At 36.2% G+C, this 15,877-nt stretch overlaps 1 protein-coding gene and 1 long non-coding RNA gene across 2 annotated transcripts; one reads left to right on the top strand and one right to left on the bottom strand.

Annotated features, from left to right (window-relative positions):
• Positions 1-660: 660 nt before the first annotated feature.
• On the top strand, positions 661-4,790 carry foxj1a (forkhead box J1a). The gene is made up of 3 exons (XM_046866311.1): positions 661-1,045; positions 1,523-2,114; positions 2,746-4,790. Exons 2-3 carry the CDS (start codon positions 1,563-1,565, stop codon positions 3,571-3,573), a joined length of 1,380 nt encoding a protein of 459 aa, XP_046722267.1. The 5' UTR covers positions 661-1,045; positions 1,523-1,562; the 3' UTR covers positions 3,574-4,790.
• A 9,692-nt stretch (positions 4,791-14,482) lies between these two features.
• On the bottom strand, positions 14,483-15,584 carry LOC124397366. Its single transcript, XR_006927912.1, has 3 exons — positions 15,528-15,584; positions 14,995-15,105; positions 14,483-14,906 (listed from the first exon to the last, which is right to left on the bottom strand). It is a non-coding gene; the product is annotated as an uncharacterized LOC124397366 (long non-coding RNA).
• Positions 15,585-15,877: the final 293 nt, after the last annotated feature.

Raw genomic sequence — 15,877 nt, 5'->3', positions numbered from 1 at the left:
CTTACATTAACGGCCACAATTAGCATATTGTTTAGTTGTGCATTTACTAAATTAGCACTGTGCTACATCCGAACTGACCACACTGTATAATTCATTTCTATTCTGTTTTTAAGTGTCTTAATTAATTTTAAATAACATTTTAAACCTTTTTTTAATTCCTTGTTTTGCTTTGTCATTGAACCTGAGAAAAACTTAAATTTAAAATAACCATAATGACGCAGTCTCCATGCTACAATAATAAAAGCAAAGTTTTTCACTGTGGGGACATATTAAAAGTACAATTTGACTGTATTATTTGTGTCCCCCTTAAAAAATTGCTCATGAGAAATTTTATATTTATTGTCCTACCCCCCCCCCCCCCCTCCAAAAAAAAAAAAAAAAAAACATCGTTCAGAATCAGATAATAAATAAAACAGAAATAATGTAAGTTATGTATTCTTTCTGTTCGGCCCGGTACCAATTGACCCACGGACGGGGTTGGGGACCACTGCTCTAAAGTAAAACATATATTTAGAAGATTAACTAATAATTGTAAAACTAAATAAAAGTGTATGTAAAAATGTTTACCAACACACAAACTTTTCATAATTGCTAAATTAGGCTAAAATGAAAGGCTTCGTATGATACTAAAGCCATTCGGGAGCCATAAGAGTCGGCACCTTTTAAGGGAGCCGAGCCAAAAGAGTCGAATATTTAAAAAAAGAGCCGGACCTCCCATTTGATTCTCTTTGTCTAAGCTCCGCCTATATTTACGTAACAGGCACTCGTGATTGGTTGACTTAACCACAGTCAACGCACCAATAGGATACGGCGGTACATTTGTGTACCGTTGTTATAGTAACTGGACAAGCAGGTATATGACCCCCCCCGCGGAGTTTTGCCAGATCACCTTTTACCGGAGTAGCGGGAGCTCACGCCACTCAATCTCTCAATTTCTTCCTGCCAATCAACAGTTAACGGTACATCAAGCAAGCTCTAATAAGGATATAAACGTTACTTTTTTCTTTCGATGCGCCCCCTCAATTAATTTTATCTCGTAAAAGAGGTGAGTTTGCCAACGTTTTTTTTTTTTTAATAAATTAGAAATAAATAGAACACACTCTCTCTCTCTCTCTCTCTCTCTCTCTCTTTCTCTCTCTCTCTTTCTCTATCTCCATATATTTATATACAGTATATATATATATATATATATATATATATATATATATATATATATATATATATATATAATAGAAAAATTTACAGGTGAAAGCAAAAACATGTAACTAAGGCTACAGAGCAAGCTGTTAACGTTTTACTGAAATTCCATGACCTTCAGTTAGCCGTGGAATTTGGTGGAGGCTTGACCATTAGCAACTTCATACCATCCTTATATAAAACTTTGCTCAAAATTTACTCTTACAACGTACAGCTATAAAATACCTATAATTTTTAATGAGCTACATATATATGTTTCCTTTAATGTTTGTCTCATAAATAATTAATACTGGCTATAAACTAAATGTGAATATTTTGTGTGCAGGCCACTTTTGAAGAAGTGCATTAAAAGTGGACAGAGAAACATGCTGTCAATTAACATTTTGGAATCATGGGCAAAGGGCTCAGTGGTACTGGAGAAAGAAGTACTCAGTCCTGTTACAAAAGCTAGGGAGCTAATCGAAAGCAGCAGTTTCAACTGCAGCAGTTCTGACAACATGGATGACAGCCTGACCAATCTGCAGTGGTTACAAGAGTTCTCTATTCGTAATACCAGCGGAGGGCAATATGTGATTTCTAATAACCAACATCAAAGCAACCTTTATGAGCAGCATCTGCATGGAGATGCCCCTGCATCTCCTCTAGAAGGTGATCTTGCTTGCATATGCATGCCACTGACTCCTGGTAAGCCAACAGCAACTGCCCTGTGCAGTCTGCCCAGCATGGCTGAATATGGATACTGTGCAGAGGAGATTGACTACAAGACAAACCCCCATATCAAGCCACCATACTCATATGCCACACTTATATGTTTGGCTATGCAAGCAAGCAAGAAAAGCAAAATCACACTCTCCGATATCTACACATGGATTACTGACAATTTCTGCTACTTCCGCCATGCTGAGCCCACCTGGCAGGTAAGTTATGCTAATTACTTACATTTGATGAAAGTGACCTATTTATTTCCAGGTTAATAGAGCAATTGTACCTCTCATATCTTAAGTAAAACTGAGAGAACCCAATGTAAGGCATATTACTATAGTATACCACAGTGAGAAAGAAATAGCCATTATAATAGCATCCATTCATGCAGTTTTGTTGTTGAATAGAAAGAAACCTTAACTGAGCATAACTCAGCTCATAACCCAATGACTAGCATTAAAGGAAAGCTTTTTTGACAGCTTCTATATAAAAGAAAAGTCAGTTTAGCCATCAGATGTACTGATTAAATTTGGTATTCTCTTCAAATTAAAACACTTGGTAAATGATTAATTAACCCTCTAGCTTTCTTGGGATTAGCCAGACATTTCCTCTGTTTTTAGCTGTCTAACTCAAAACATTATGATATAATGTTTAACTAAGATCAAGGGGTCAGTACTTAATTGGAATATACATTTTTGGTGTTACTTGTAGGTACATGCATTCCTGGCAGTGTACTTTCTGCTTTGCTAAAGAGAAACCCAATTAAGGAAAAGCCTGTTGTTTACAGAAGTGATTAATAAAAGTTGCTAATTTGGTTTTGTTTTCTCTCAAAATAAATTATTTCAGAATTCCATCCGGCACAATCTCTCACTGAATAAATGCTTCATCAAAGTTCCAAGGCAAAAGGATGAGCCAGGAAAAGGTGGTTATTGGAAGATTGATCCAGAATATGCTCAACGCCTTCTGAATGGGGCTTATAAAAAGCGAGGGATGCCTCCAGTACAGATTAACCCAACTTTAAAAAATCAGCTCAGAATGAGTTCACAGCCTGAGACTGTGCCTGAGACTGTGTCAACAAATATCTCAGATGCTCTCCATTCTACTCATAATTCAAAGGAGCTTTTAGAAGAATTTGAGAACATCAATGGACATGATCCTAACCTAGCAGAAACCACTTTATTTGACACCCGGAGTGCAGTAAAAGGCAGCAAAAGAAAATATACATATGATCTCTGGAATAGTGTTGCCAAATCTCCATCCCGCTCAGAATCCACATTAGAGGAACCAAAGGTTCTTGAATCTCTTGAGGGCAATTTTGACTGGGAAGCTCTGCTAAACTCGGTCATGAATGGGGATTTTAGCCTGGACGAGGGTGGTCCTCTTAGCCCAATACCACAAGATGAGGACCTCATGGCACATGGCATTCACGTTAACCCCCTGGAGGCCTTTGTCAGCAGTGCAGAAAGTAGCTTGCTAATGGAAACACAAAGGGACAGCGATGTCAACGTTGACAAAGAGACATTTTTTGCCACAGACTTTTTACAGAATCCTTGGTCAGAAGAAGAGAACCGTCCTGATCTTCTCTGTATTTCTAATGCTGACGTCAATCAACTCTTTGATGTTGAACACTCATTTAGCGACGACTTTGACAGTACAATTTTAACTCTTTTATGAAGAAATGTCTAACTAATACCATTAAAATATTTTAAGAAGCAGACAGGATTAGGACTGCTTTATCCCAAAGAGTACAGACTTTGTTATTTTTTATTTTTTTACTTGTTAAGAAATGTTTAAACTTATTTGGCAAGTGATCTACCTTAAAGTCACAGATCAAAAACTGCCACAACAGTGGGCTCTTTCATATTTATATTGAATTAACTGTGAAACCAGAACTGATCAACAACTGAATGTACAGAAGGAAATGTACATGGATAAGTTAATTGCAATAAGTCCTATGCTTATTTGTTTGTTTACAGTTTTGATGTCATTTAAGCCAATTGCGATTAGAATCAAGCAATTTCAAATTACAAGATAAATGTAATTGTTTATTGCAATTGAGGTACCTACTTGAAAAGAAGAAACATATAAAAAATATGCAAACAAACCTTTACCACAATGTTAACACAGGACTTTTAGCTTTATAAGGTTTTATAAACTGAAGCTGTTTTGTTTTTAATTCACATTACAACAGAAAAACTTGATGCATTCTTTTTGTGTCATATCAATTGTAGCAATTGTACATAAACAAAATGTGTTAGAATGGCACCCTGAAATGTGATTATGTTATGATAGATTAATTACTTTATAATGTTTCAAATGAAATTGCCAGATTTACCTGGTTGTAATTTAACTTTCTTTTTTCTTAAACAATATTTGTATTGATTCTTTTTTTATTTTGAGTCCTATAATAGCATGCTAATTAATTATTTTCACTGGTAAATCTATTTTATCTATAAGTATTACTGCATTATTACATAAAAGCAGCAACATTTTATTTCCTAAGTACTGTTTTGTAGATTGTACAAATAATGCGTAATGTGCCAAATAATAATTACTGACAAAGAAATTGTGTGATGTGTTACTTTGCTTCAAAAAAAAAATATATTCTGAGAATTTGTTTATATTCTATAAACATATTCTCACATCCCCTTTAAATCCCAGGCCTTTAACCCATTTGTGTAGCCAGGGGAAGACCGATGGCTATGAGTGTTCCATTCCATCATATATCATTGGTTGAACAGTGCACTGGCTACTACCATGACTCCCATGAACACTTAATTACTGAGTGAACATGGTTAGCTTAATGGATCTACTTATGCATTTAATACCATTTAAGCTAATATAATGGAATTCTTTCATGCCTTAATGTTAATAAAATTATGTCCATTGAAGGAGATGTTTCCTCCTTTCCTTATGCAAAAGAGAAATCAAAATGTATTTCTTCGGCAACATTTCTGAATATAATTGGGGTAGATGGTGTTAGGATTGTTATTTATTTTATGATTACTGGTTTATGACAAGTTTTCTGGCTAAAATAACCCTGGCAATGTTTTAGTTTAATCATCTCCATTAATGATTAACACTGTAAGTGTTCATTTAATACTAATGTTTTAGCTGTTATATAATTCTTTATCTAACTATTTAAGAAAGACAGGTCATCTCTGGAATGACCAGTCTATGCCCAAATTTCACCAGTTTTAACTGATGGAAGGAATGGCTTGGTAATTAGAATGTTGAGGCTTGATTAAATGAGAGGCCAGAGTAACCTGATGCAAGCTTTATTGCCTATCAATTCTAAAGGCTGCCCGTAAGGAGAGCTCTCTGATGAAATGTTAACCATAGCTTTTTTTCAGCAGGACACCAATATTTAGAACCAAAACTAAACCCTCCCTATAAAAGGGAGAAAGCTATTCATTCAACTGTAAGAATGCCAGACATTTGTAATGTCTTAAAATAATTTCATATCAGATCTAGGATCATAATGTATCAGGATCTTTCAAGGATTAGATTCCACTGTTACCAACACAACTCCAATGCTATTCCTGGAGCTATGTACCAAAAGCAGACAGCACAGAGCAACCACTGGTTCAGGAATCACCTTCAAGCTCAATTTAGCCCCTTTTCCCGAAAAAGGTTGAAAAGGGGGTGAAAACTGGACAAGGGAGTGGTAGAAAACATCTTTTTTTCAACACATGCTCCTCACATAAAGGCCTGTCTCCTGGGTAACTGTGGGTGCCATTGTCATGAAGACTGGATGCAAAATGGGACAAGGCCCATAACATTTGCTGCAATACACAGAAAGAGAAAGAGTCTGGCGTTACCCAAGATTTATCACAGTGATTGTGCAGAGTTTTTAAATGACACTTATCTAGCCAAAATGATCTGCTAAAACCTCAAGAAGTGTGCATAAGTAAAAAATATAGGACACAGGACAAATATTGGATTTCATCTTTATTTAAATAAGATGCTTTTCTCAATGGTATAATGTTACTAAAAAAAAAGAATGATTTGCACTTCTGCAGTTTTCTGATAGAAGGTCTGTGCTCCATAATCATTAAACTACTACTACAGATGAACTAGACACCAAAGGTTGCTACACTATTCTAAATGTATTCCTTATTGTGTCTTTTTCAAATTATTGTCTTGTCTGGTATTGATGCCATAAATAGCTAAATATATTGAAGTTAAACTTAATATCATCATCTTACAGACACATATGCATCTGAAAAGTGGATGTCAAACAAGTGCATTTAGTCATTGTATGCAGAGTTGCTGGTGGTGGGTTTATGGTGTGTGTCTGTGTGTGTGTGTGTGTGTGTGTGTGTGTGTGTGTGTGTGTGTGTGTGTGTTCTCTGAACCAGTGCCTCTTTGTGAGTGAGACACTATTATCACCCTCTTTCAGGGTAATCTGACATCCATCACCAACTTAGTGGGCAATACACACAGTGAGCAAGTGCAGAGAGAACAATGCCTAGTGAAACTGTGGGAGGCCTCTTATTCATTACACATAGCTGTGACTCTCTTTTGTAGGTGTTTGGGAATCAGAGGGGGGGTGAGATGGCAGAAGATTGCCATGACAAAACGGTTTACCACCTTAACCAGTTAAAAGGGGATCATCATGACTTGAAATGATAAGATGTCATTCTATGACATTGTTATTTCTATTATATTTATGGTTGTAGATGTATATAACAGTTTCAGAAGGAACAGGGTTACTCACATCAGGTGCCAAAAATGTGAATTAAAAGAAGCAGGTGTGATCATACAGCACCTGTAACCAGTTAGTTTTTGTGATCAGGCCACACTATAACTTATAGCTTATATAACTTATAACACTATAACTAGACAAGGAACAGGAAGAAAACCAGAAAATAATTGTTGATGTCGTCATATTGTCCTTTTAAAAACAATTGGACAATTTAAAAAATGACTATGACACTGTGTTGGAATGCAGTGCAATGTAAAAAAGTATTGAACTCATCTCTGGACATTTTGTAAGAGAGGACTGGAAAGAGGGTGAGAATTACATAGTGATAAAGAAAAAAGAAACACAACAAAGACCATAGCAGCCAGGTTCAAGCTTTGCTGTGTGTAATCCTTTTGGCCTTATCTCTATTTTGAATGGGCAAGTCCAGACCTGCTTAGCAATGCTGAGTGGGAGGCAAGCCAAGCTTCTTGCAGTATGTCAGTAGGCTTTATTAAAAACCAAAAATATTAGGGCTTTATTTAAAGAATGTCCTCCACTGATGCCCTCCACTTAGACTTCTACTCACTTTAAAAGTTTAATTTAATTTCTTTATTTGTTTGCCAGCAGAGTGAATGTTGCTTCTTTGCAAAATGATGCTAGTTTACATATCTTAGGCTCTCCCTTCAATAGGTGAGCAGCTGGGATGACAAAAACCCCACAAAAGGCGCAAACACTAGATCTAAAGTAGGACCCCCTCATAGAGTAGCCCAGCCAGAGCTTTCCTTCCTAATTCCAGCACAGCGTTAGCCATTCTCAGGACACTAACCAAAAGCACTGGAAAGTGTTTGGCACTCCTTTTAAAGTGCTTGCCTAGAAAAGAGTAGATGATCTTTCATGTTTTTTTTCCCACAGTTCAGCAGAAATCAAAGAAAGACTGTGTGAATTATGAATGTTTAAGGTGCATTCACTCTAGAATGACCTTTTATAATGATCAAATTGTATTACATTAGAGGGAAATAAAACAATGAAATAAAACATCAGCTTAATAGTTCATGATCTTAGACAAATTGTGGCATTGATTATACACTACTTATACTGTAAAATCCTGTGAGCTTCTATACATGTGTGTATGTGCATCAGCATCCTGACGGACCACCTATTGTGTATTTGATCTGTGCTGACACTTTAGTCATAATTTATCAGCTAAACACCAGTTTTGTTCCCATTTCTACAGGAAATGAGAAAGTGCCCAGTCTGTTTCTGTTGGGTGATCTTTAGCCCTTGCAAGGGATCAGACAAACACTTATTAACTGAGAGGAATGCAAACAGGCCAGACCTTAGAGGCTAGACACAGTAGAAAGAGAGAAAGAAAAGGAGGGGTATATTCCTCCTTGTCACCACCTCCACTACATGCCAACACAAAATGACTAGTTCAATAAATATCCTAAAACACTGTACAACAATAAAAATCTAATGTGGAATAAGGGTGACTCCGCACTACACTACCACATTTTTTCCTTTATTAAATGTAATAGTATTAAAGTAGGTATATATAAATATATTAAAGTTTGTATTTATAAAACATGATTAATTTATTTAAAAAAAATAATAATAATGATATATATATATATATATATATATATATATATATATATATATATATATATATATATATATATATATATATATATATAAAACTATTACATTTTATACACAATTTGGGAGACACCCAGGGGCAGCTGTTTGCTGTGATAGAATGTAAACTCACAACATTTATATCAGAAGTTTAAGTGGTGGACGGTAATGAGGTAAATGTAATTTGTTACTGTACTTAAGAAGCTTTTTCACATATCTTTCACTTTTACTTCAACTTCACTACATTTTAAAGTTAAATATCTTACTTTTTACCCAACTACATTTTGTGAAATCAGTCGTTCTATTTATTTATGAGTGGATAAAGACGTAACAAGTCAAGCACACAGCAAGCCACCAATAAAGGTAGAGTGCACTCTGTTTTGATTGTTTTGACTGCTGCTTGGTGCACGAATCTACTTAGCACAAACATACAGTTCAGCGTCAGTTCAACAGCAAGCAGAACATTTTGAGAGGAATAAATAATGGAAGAAACTCCTGACTTTAACTTGCTACAACACTCATTGCCGTATTTGCTCGATTAAAAAGAAGCTTTTGGGCTCATGATAATTTTAATAGATATCAATGATTGTCTAATTAATATAATTCTGTTATTAAATTGGTGTGCAAAGAGTAACATTAGAGTCTTTTCACATAAACTGAGTTAATTGAGCAAAGAGTCTTGATGATGATAATAGGAACATTAAAGCCAAATTCTTTGAATACTGAAGTGAATTTGATGTCTCAAGTGAAAGTTTAAAGGTAGCACTTTTACATTACTGGAGTAATATTTTACCCAGTGTCTCTCTACTTTAAAAATACATGGTTTGGTACTTTGTCCACCACTGGAAGTCCACATCTTAACCACTGAGCTACTACTACCCTATGCTACTATACTTCCTTAAATAATACTAGCTTAATTCCTGAGCTACTTTTCTGGTACATTACAAATATAACATAAAACAAATCTCTCTCTCTCTCTCTCTCTCTCTCTCTCTCTCTCTCTCTCCATATATATATATATATATATATATATATATATATATATATATATATATATATATATATATATGGAGAGAGAGAGAGAGAGAGAGAGATTTGTTTTATGTTATATTTGTTATATATATATATATATATATATATATATATATATATATATATATATATATATATATATCTGTCAATCAATTAATATATTTAATACATTAAACAATAAATAATATATTTAATAAATATTTAATTAACTGTATGAACGTCATGAGTAAACTTGTGATTAATTGCAACTTAATCGCACATTTTTATGTTTTTAATGTACCTTAATTAAATCTTGAAGGAAAGGTTTTTAATAAACTAATCAACATGAACATGGACAAATATGGATGCTTAATGAAAATGTTTGTTTATTATTAGTAAAACCAACACTTTTATATATATTTTATATATATATATATATATATATATATATATATATATATATATATATATATATATATACCTATACAAAATAACCAAGGCACTTCATCAAAAAAAACTTTATTTTGTGGGAAACACAGTGATCGAATTAGAAAACAACAATTGTATCATGAAGAAAGATTACTATTAAAATTTCTGAATCAGTCAAAAATTAGAAGGAAGTATACAGGCTCTTTCTTTGAAAGACAAACAAGTGCTGCTTGCAATCTGGAAAAGCATTGTCCTGCTGAAAAAGGCCTGCAACCATGTTTAGGTAGGTGGTGCATGTAAAAGGAATATTTACATGAAAAGTAAGAGGCAACATTTGCCCATAGTGTCATAATGTCTGCAAGTTTGCCTTTTTCCCCATTGTGCATGTTGGTGACATCTATTTCCCACATGCATCTAACTATTCATTTTATGATGGAAAAAGATAGCTGTAATCCACTATGTGTTGTGTTATCTTTCTGTCATAGCCAGTATGATCTTTTCTGCAATTTATGCTTCAGCATCATGTACAGGATTAGACCAAATGAGCTAGTCTTCATTCCCATGCACATCACTGAGCATTTGATGACCATGAACCTGTCGGGTAGTGGAGCATGAAATTATGTTTTGGAAGCAAGTATTTTGATGGTTACAGTTCTTTAAAGAGTTGATGATGTTTAACAATGCCATCCCCTCAGTGATTGAGTAAGAGAACACAATGTTTATGATGTTCAACAAGAAGAGCAACAAGCGTCAGTGCAAAAATCATCCTCTGGAACCAGGTCACCAAATATCGAAGGTTTAAATGTCAAGTTTTCAAATGCCTATTCCATGTAATCCAGTCAAGGTTAATATTTGTTGGCTTGTTTTTATTTTCCAAAGCCATAATTAAAAGCATACATCCTGTTTAACAAGCTTTCTTTAGATATGAAATGTTCAAATAAATATTCAAAAAAAGTACTTTGATATTCTAATATTTTCAGGTCCTCATTAGCGGTTTCAGTATTTCATTAGTCGCATATTGCTTAACATCTTGTGCATGAAACAAAGATACCAAATGGATATTCATGAGGGTAGAATTCATCTTTGGAGCAAGATTTCTGAGAATCAAGTAAAGGCAATCAACATAAATACCTTTTTCGGACGCAAGAGGATTTGCACATTCAGTCTCATCATATTCAATTCAATTCAATTCATTTTTATTTGTGTAGAGCTTTTAACAATGAACATTGCCTCAAAGCAGATTTACACAGATAACGTGGTGATAAAAAAGAATAATATGTTCTTTAAGTTTGTCCCTGATGAGTAAGCCGGTGGCAACTGTGGCAAGGAAAAACTCCCAGAGTTGGCATAAGGAAGAAACTTTGAGAGGAAACAGACTTAAGAGGGAACCCATCCTCATCTGGGTTTCACCGAATGTCCATTTATTACAGATAACGATGTTAAGGTATTCAGTGATGGTGATAGAATGCAAACTGTAGTCCTGAATCAGTGTAGAGGACTGTTGACATTAACTACAGTCCAAATCCATCCTTAAAGCTCCCGTTTTTACTCACTAATTTCATGGATCCCCATGGCATTGATGTGAAACCATCCCCAGCTGCACAGAGTGGCCTCCAATCAAACAGACCACCATCCAGAGGCAGGCCAGAATGACGTGGGCACATCTGAGGAGAGAGGCAGGATGAGTTTTCACTGGAACCTCAGGAGCATGTTTAACTTGACCAAGAGAGAAAGAGAGAGAGAGAGAGAGAGAGAGAGAGAGAGAGAGAGAGAGAGAAGAGAGAGAGAAGAGGGTGACAGGAAGAGAAGGATATGGATTATTATGTGTCCTTATTGTTGTAGGAAAGTTAATGTCACTGTGCAGTTTGGACTCCGGCAAGACTCGCTATGGCAGCATAACTAAAAGGGAGAGCTGGAAGGCAACACAGACTTGAGGGATCTCTGGGTTAAGTGACGACCCACCACACCACCGTCAACAAACTTGAGTAAACGTGTGAGAGTGAGGGAACCACAGCATACAAATATCCCAGTTCACCAAACACTATATATACACGATCCCTCCAGATCTGCGCCTTTACCTAAGAACACTGAGCCTGTGTCTGAGTCCCGAACACTAATTGGAAGGCTGTTCCATAACTGTGGGGCTTTATAAGGAAAATATCTGCCCCCTGCTGTAGTCTTCATTATTTAAGGTACCAACAATAGCCTGCACCTTTTGATCTAAGTAGGCATGGGGGATCATATTGGGGCAGAATTTCACTCAGATACTGTGGCGCGAGACCATGTGCTTTATACGTCAGTAGTAGTATTTTATGATCAATGTGAGATGTAACTGGGAGCAGTGTAGACTGATTAAAACAGGGGTGTTGTGGTCATATTTTCTAGATCTAGTGTGGACTCTTGCTGCTGCATACTGAACTAACTGAAGCTTATTTATGCACTTACTCGCACACCCAGACAGTAAAGCATCATAGTATAATTGAATTTGGAGAGCAAACGTATTAGTCCAAAATAAAGGGTGATTTTAAAGTAACTAGCATCACAGAAGTCTTCATATATGTCAGACTAAGTACATGTTTGCTTCATCTCATTTCTGAAAATGAACTGTTTTCAAAATTGGAATATATATGAACTTACATCAAGGTAATGCACATACAGTTGTGTTCAAAATTATTCAACCCCCACTGAAATTGATTGTTTTGGTCGGTTTGACATTGATTATGATCATTCAGTCATCCTGCTTACAATTAAATCAAAGAGGCACGTGTAGGTCAGACAAATATAACATAACATTTATAATGAAATAACCACAAATGTCTTTTCTGAGCTCACATCATTATCAGTTTTATTCAACCCCCAAGTGACATTCAATCTTAGTACTTAGTACAACATCCTTTTACAGTAATAACAGCTTTTAAACGTGAAGCATAGCTTGACACAAGTGTCTTGCAGCGATCTACGGGTATCTTCGCCCATTCATCATGGGCAAAAGCCTCCAGTTCAGTCACATTCTTAGGCTTGCGCACTGCAACTGCTTTCTTTAAGTCCCACCAGAGGTTCTCAATCGGATTTAAGTCTGGTGACTGCGATGGCCACTTCAAAATGTTCCAGCCTTTAATCTGCAACCATGCTCTAGTGGACTTGGAGGTATGCTTGGGATCATTGTCCTGTTGAAAGGTCCAACGCCTTCCAAGCCTCAGGTTTGTGACGGACTGCATCACATTGTCATCCAATATCTCCTGGTACTGAAGAGAATTCATGGTACCTTGCACACGCTGAAGCTTCCCAGTACCTGCAGAAGCAAAACAGCCCCAAAGCATGATTGACCCCCCGCCATGCTTCACAGTAGGCAAGGTGTTCTTTTCTTCATAGGCCTTGTTCTTCCTCCTCCAAACATAGCGTTGATCCATGGGCCCAAACAGTTCTAATTTTGTTTCATCAGTCCACAGAACACTATCCCAAAACTTCTGTGGTTTGTCCACATGACTTTTGGCATACTGCAGTCGACTCTTCTTATTCTTTGGGGACAGCAAGGGGTGCGCCTGGGAGTTCTGGCATGGAGGCCTTCATTACGCAGGGTGCGCCGTATTGTCTGAGCAGAAACTTCAGTACCCACATCTGACAAATCTTTTCTCAGTTCCTCAGCAGTCACACGGGACTTTTCTCCACTCTACGCTTCAGGAGCGCACAGCAGTCGAAGTCAGCATCTTCTTTCTGCCACGACCAGGTAGCGTTTCAACAGTGCCCTTTGCCTTGAATTTGCGAATGATGCTTCCTATGGTGTCTCTTGGTATGTTTAACATCTTTGCAATCTTCTTATAGCCATTGCCCTTCCTGTGAAGAGTAATCACCTGTTCTCTTGTTTTCCTGGACCATTCTCTTGACCTCACCATGTTTGTAACCACACCAGTAAATGTCTAGAAGGAGCTGAGTATCACAGTCATTTTAAAGCTGCCTAATTGGTGCTTATTAGGCTTTATTGCTGCTCCCTGATATCCACAGGTGTTTTCAATACCTGATTGAAAACACTTCATTGAACCTCTGTTCTTCAGAGTGGTAGTCTTTAAGGGGTTGAATAATTATGTCAATGAAGAATTCACAAAAGAAACATTTACTACTGTATTACAAAACTAATTGATGTCATTTTAGTTGCATATGGTTCTTTAAGAAGTCCTTGTAGGATTTAATTCTGAATACAATTACAAATGTACACTAAATTCCCTAAAACCATTTACAGCATTGGGGGTTGAATAATTTTGAACAACTGTATCTTGCTTGTGAGTTGACACTAAAGAGCCGGCTTCAACAATTTGGCACTAAGATGAAGTAGAGGGTATTTCATCATTTAAGAAATTAGATTTGTGTTCTTTATTGTCATAACTAGAATAAAGAACACAATTCTAATTTTTTAAATGATGTCATAACTAGAATAGGATCCCTGGTGGTCTAGTGGTTAGGATTCGGTGTGCTCACCACCGCGGCCCGGGTTCGATTCCTGGTCAGGAAACCGAACCCAGCCATTAGGGTTGCACAAGCCAGTGCACTCTTAGTGCCGGTCCCAAGCCCGGATAAATGGGGAGGGCTGCGTTAGGAAGGGCATCCATCTTAAAAACATGTGCCAAATTGAACATGCGGATCACGAATATAGATGATCTGCTGGGGCGACCCCTAATGGGAGAAGCTGAAAGAAAGTTTATTGTCATAACAAGAATAGGTCTCATAAGGAACACATCTGTTACAAAATGAAGAATGAAGAAGACATCTCAATCAGATGTCTCCTAAATCCAGAATAACTAGAGCACTGCAAGCAACACCCTGTTTGAACACATTTAATCTTAATTCTTTCCCTGGATCCATTCCATGAGTTAGTTTCAGGTGCCTGAACAAAATCAACGCTGAACCAAAGGATGAAGCACAGAGGAAACAGCTTAACATTTTGGTTGAATAACACAAAAACTGCTTTTTTAACAGCCTTGCTCTCAGCTCTCTGACATTTGGAGTTTCTTCAGTTGTACCTATATAAATAATGTACACAGTTGTCTGCATACCTCACACTGAAAACAAAATGGGACTTGAACAGCTAATTAAAAGCACCCAAGGATGTACAGGACTGACAAGGCAAAAGTTATTTGTCCAAGACAATGTAAAAGGTGAAATCCTGTGCTTTTGAAGTCCCTGGGGCAAGAAGATATGGCTGAGGGTTTCCTTCAGTGGTTAGAAGATGATCATCAAGGCTTTGGCATGACTGAAACATAATATGATTGTCCCTTTATAACAATTTGTTTAAAAATTAACTACATTATTTAGAATAGAACAGTGTTGTCTCAACAAACCTTATGAAATTTCACCACATGATCTCTTGCCTCTGATCTTTTCGGGCCGCTTTCTTCCAGGAGAGAGAAGATGCGGCAAGACGAGTAGAGAAGCCATGTCGCTGTCCCATTCTGGAGACAAAAAAGAACAGTATTTAACTAGTCTGTTTATGGCATCTCTAAATTACCCCTGTGTTTTGTGTATCAAAATGTCTTAAAATTATGAAATATTAGTGGGTTAGTTATTATAGTTGTAGAGCAAACATTATTTTTTATATTTAATACTTACTGTATATGCCCAAGCCAAGGAGACATTTACTTTTACTCTGTTCTTACAAACATCATGTTTTTTTATGTAAATAGTTATGAACACCATTCACAAAGCATGAATTTATGAGCTTTCGTAATGGACTAACTTTTAAGAAACAACTGTGTATTAAGTGTTTTTAGCAGATTTCTGGAAAAATGGTTTTGGGAAATAATCAACAAAAACTTTTAAAACAGAAGATTGATTGACTTAAGTAACAACATTACTCTTTTCAAGAAGACTTTACCTGGATCATCATTTGTGTCAGATCCTTCATTCAGTGCAGCTTTTAGATGCTGTTTTAGGAGAGTTGTCACTTAAAGGTTACTGGCCTACTGGATGACTTTTTATTTAACAATGGTGTTCAATTTTTCCAGGAAACTTGAAGCAAACTCTGCTCCAAACATCAGTGAGAAGTCACACAAACACACAAACATAAATTCATTATATATATTTGCATATATTGTATAAATAATTCCTCATTAAATTAGCCTAACTATTAAGATTTTAGATTTTATTTTTCAGTTGATAAATACAGAAGTTATTTTATTTTTATCCAGAAAAACCGCAGCTCTAGTTGCATTTGTTTACACAGAC

This window comes from Silurus meridionalis, chromosome 14 (genome assembly GCF_014805685.1).
Source record: "Silurus meridionalis isolate SWU-2019-XX chromosome 14, ASM1480568v1, whole genome shotgun sequence".
Classification (NCBI taxonomy): Eukaryota; Metazoa; Chordata; class Actinopteri; order Siluriformes; family Siluridae; genus Silurus; species Silurus meridionalis.
The sequence above is the reverse complement of the archived record's forward strand: the minus strand, read 5'-3'. Positions and strand labels throughout refer to the sequence as shown.

What these genes read in the sequence shown, in the direction of transcription:
- foxj1a (XM_046866311.1), top strand. Translation starts at nt 1,563, where the DNA reads ATGCTGTCAATTAACATTTTGGAATCATGGGCAAAGGGCTCAGTGGTA. An exon ending in ATGCTGAGCCCACCTGGCAG is followed by an intron (nt 2,115 to 2,745) that starts GTAAGTTATGCT and finishes AAATTATTTCAG; the next exon opens with AATTCCATCCGGCACAATCT.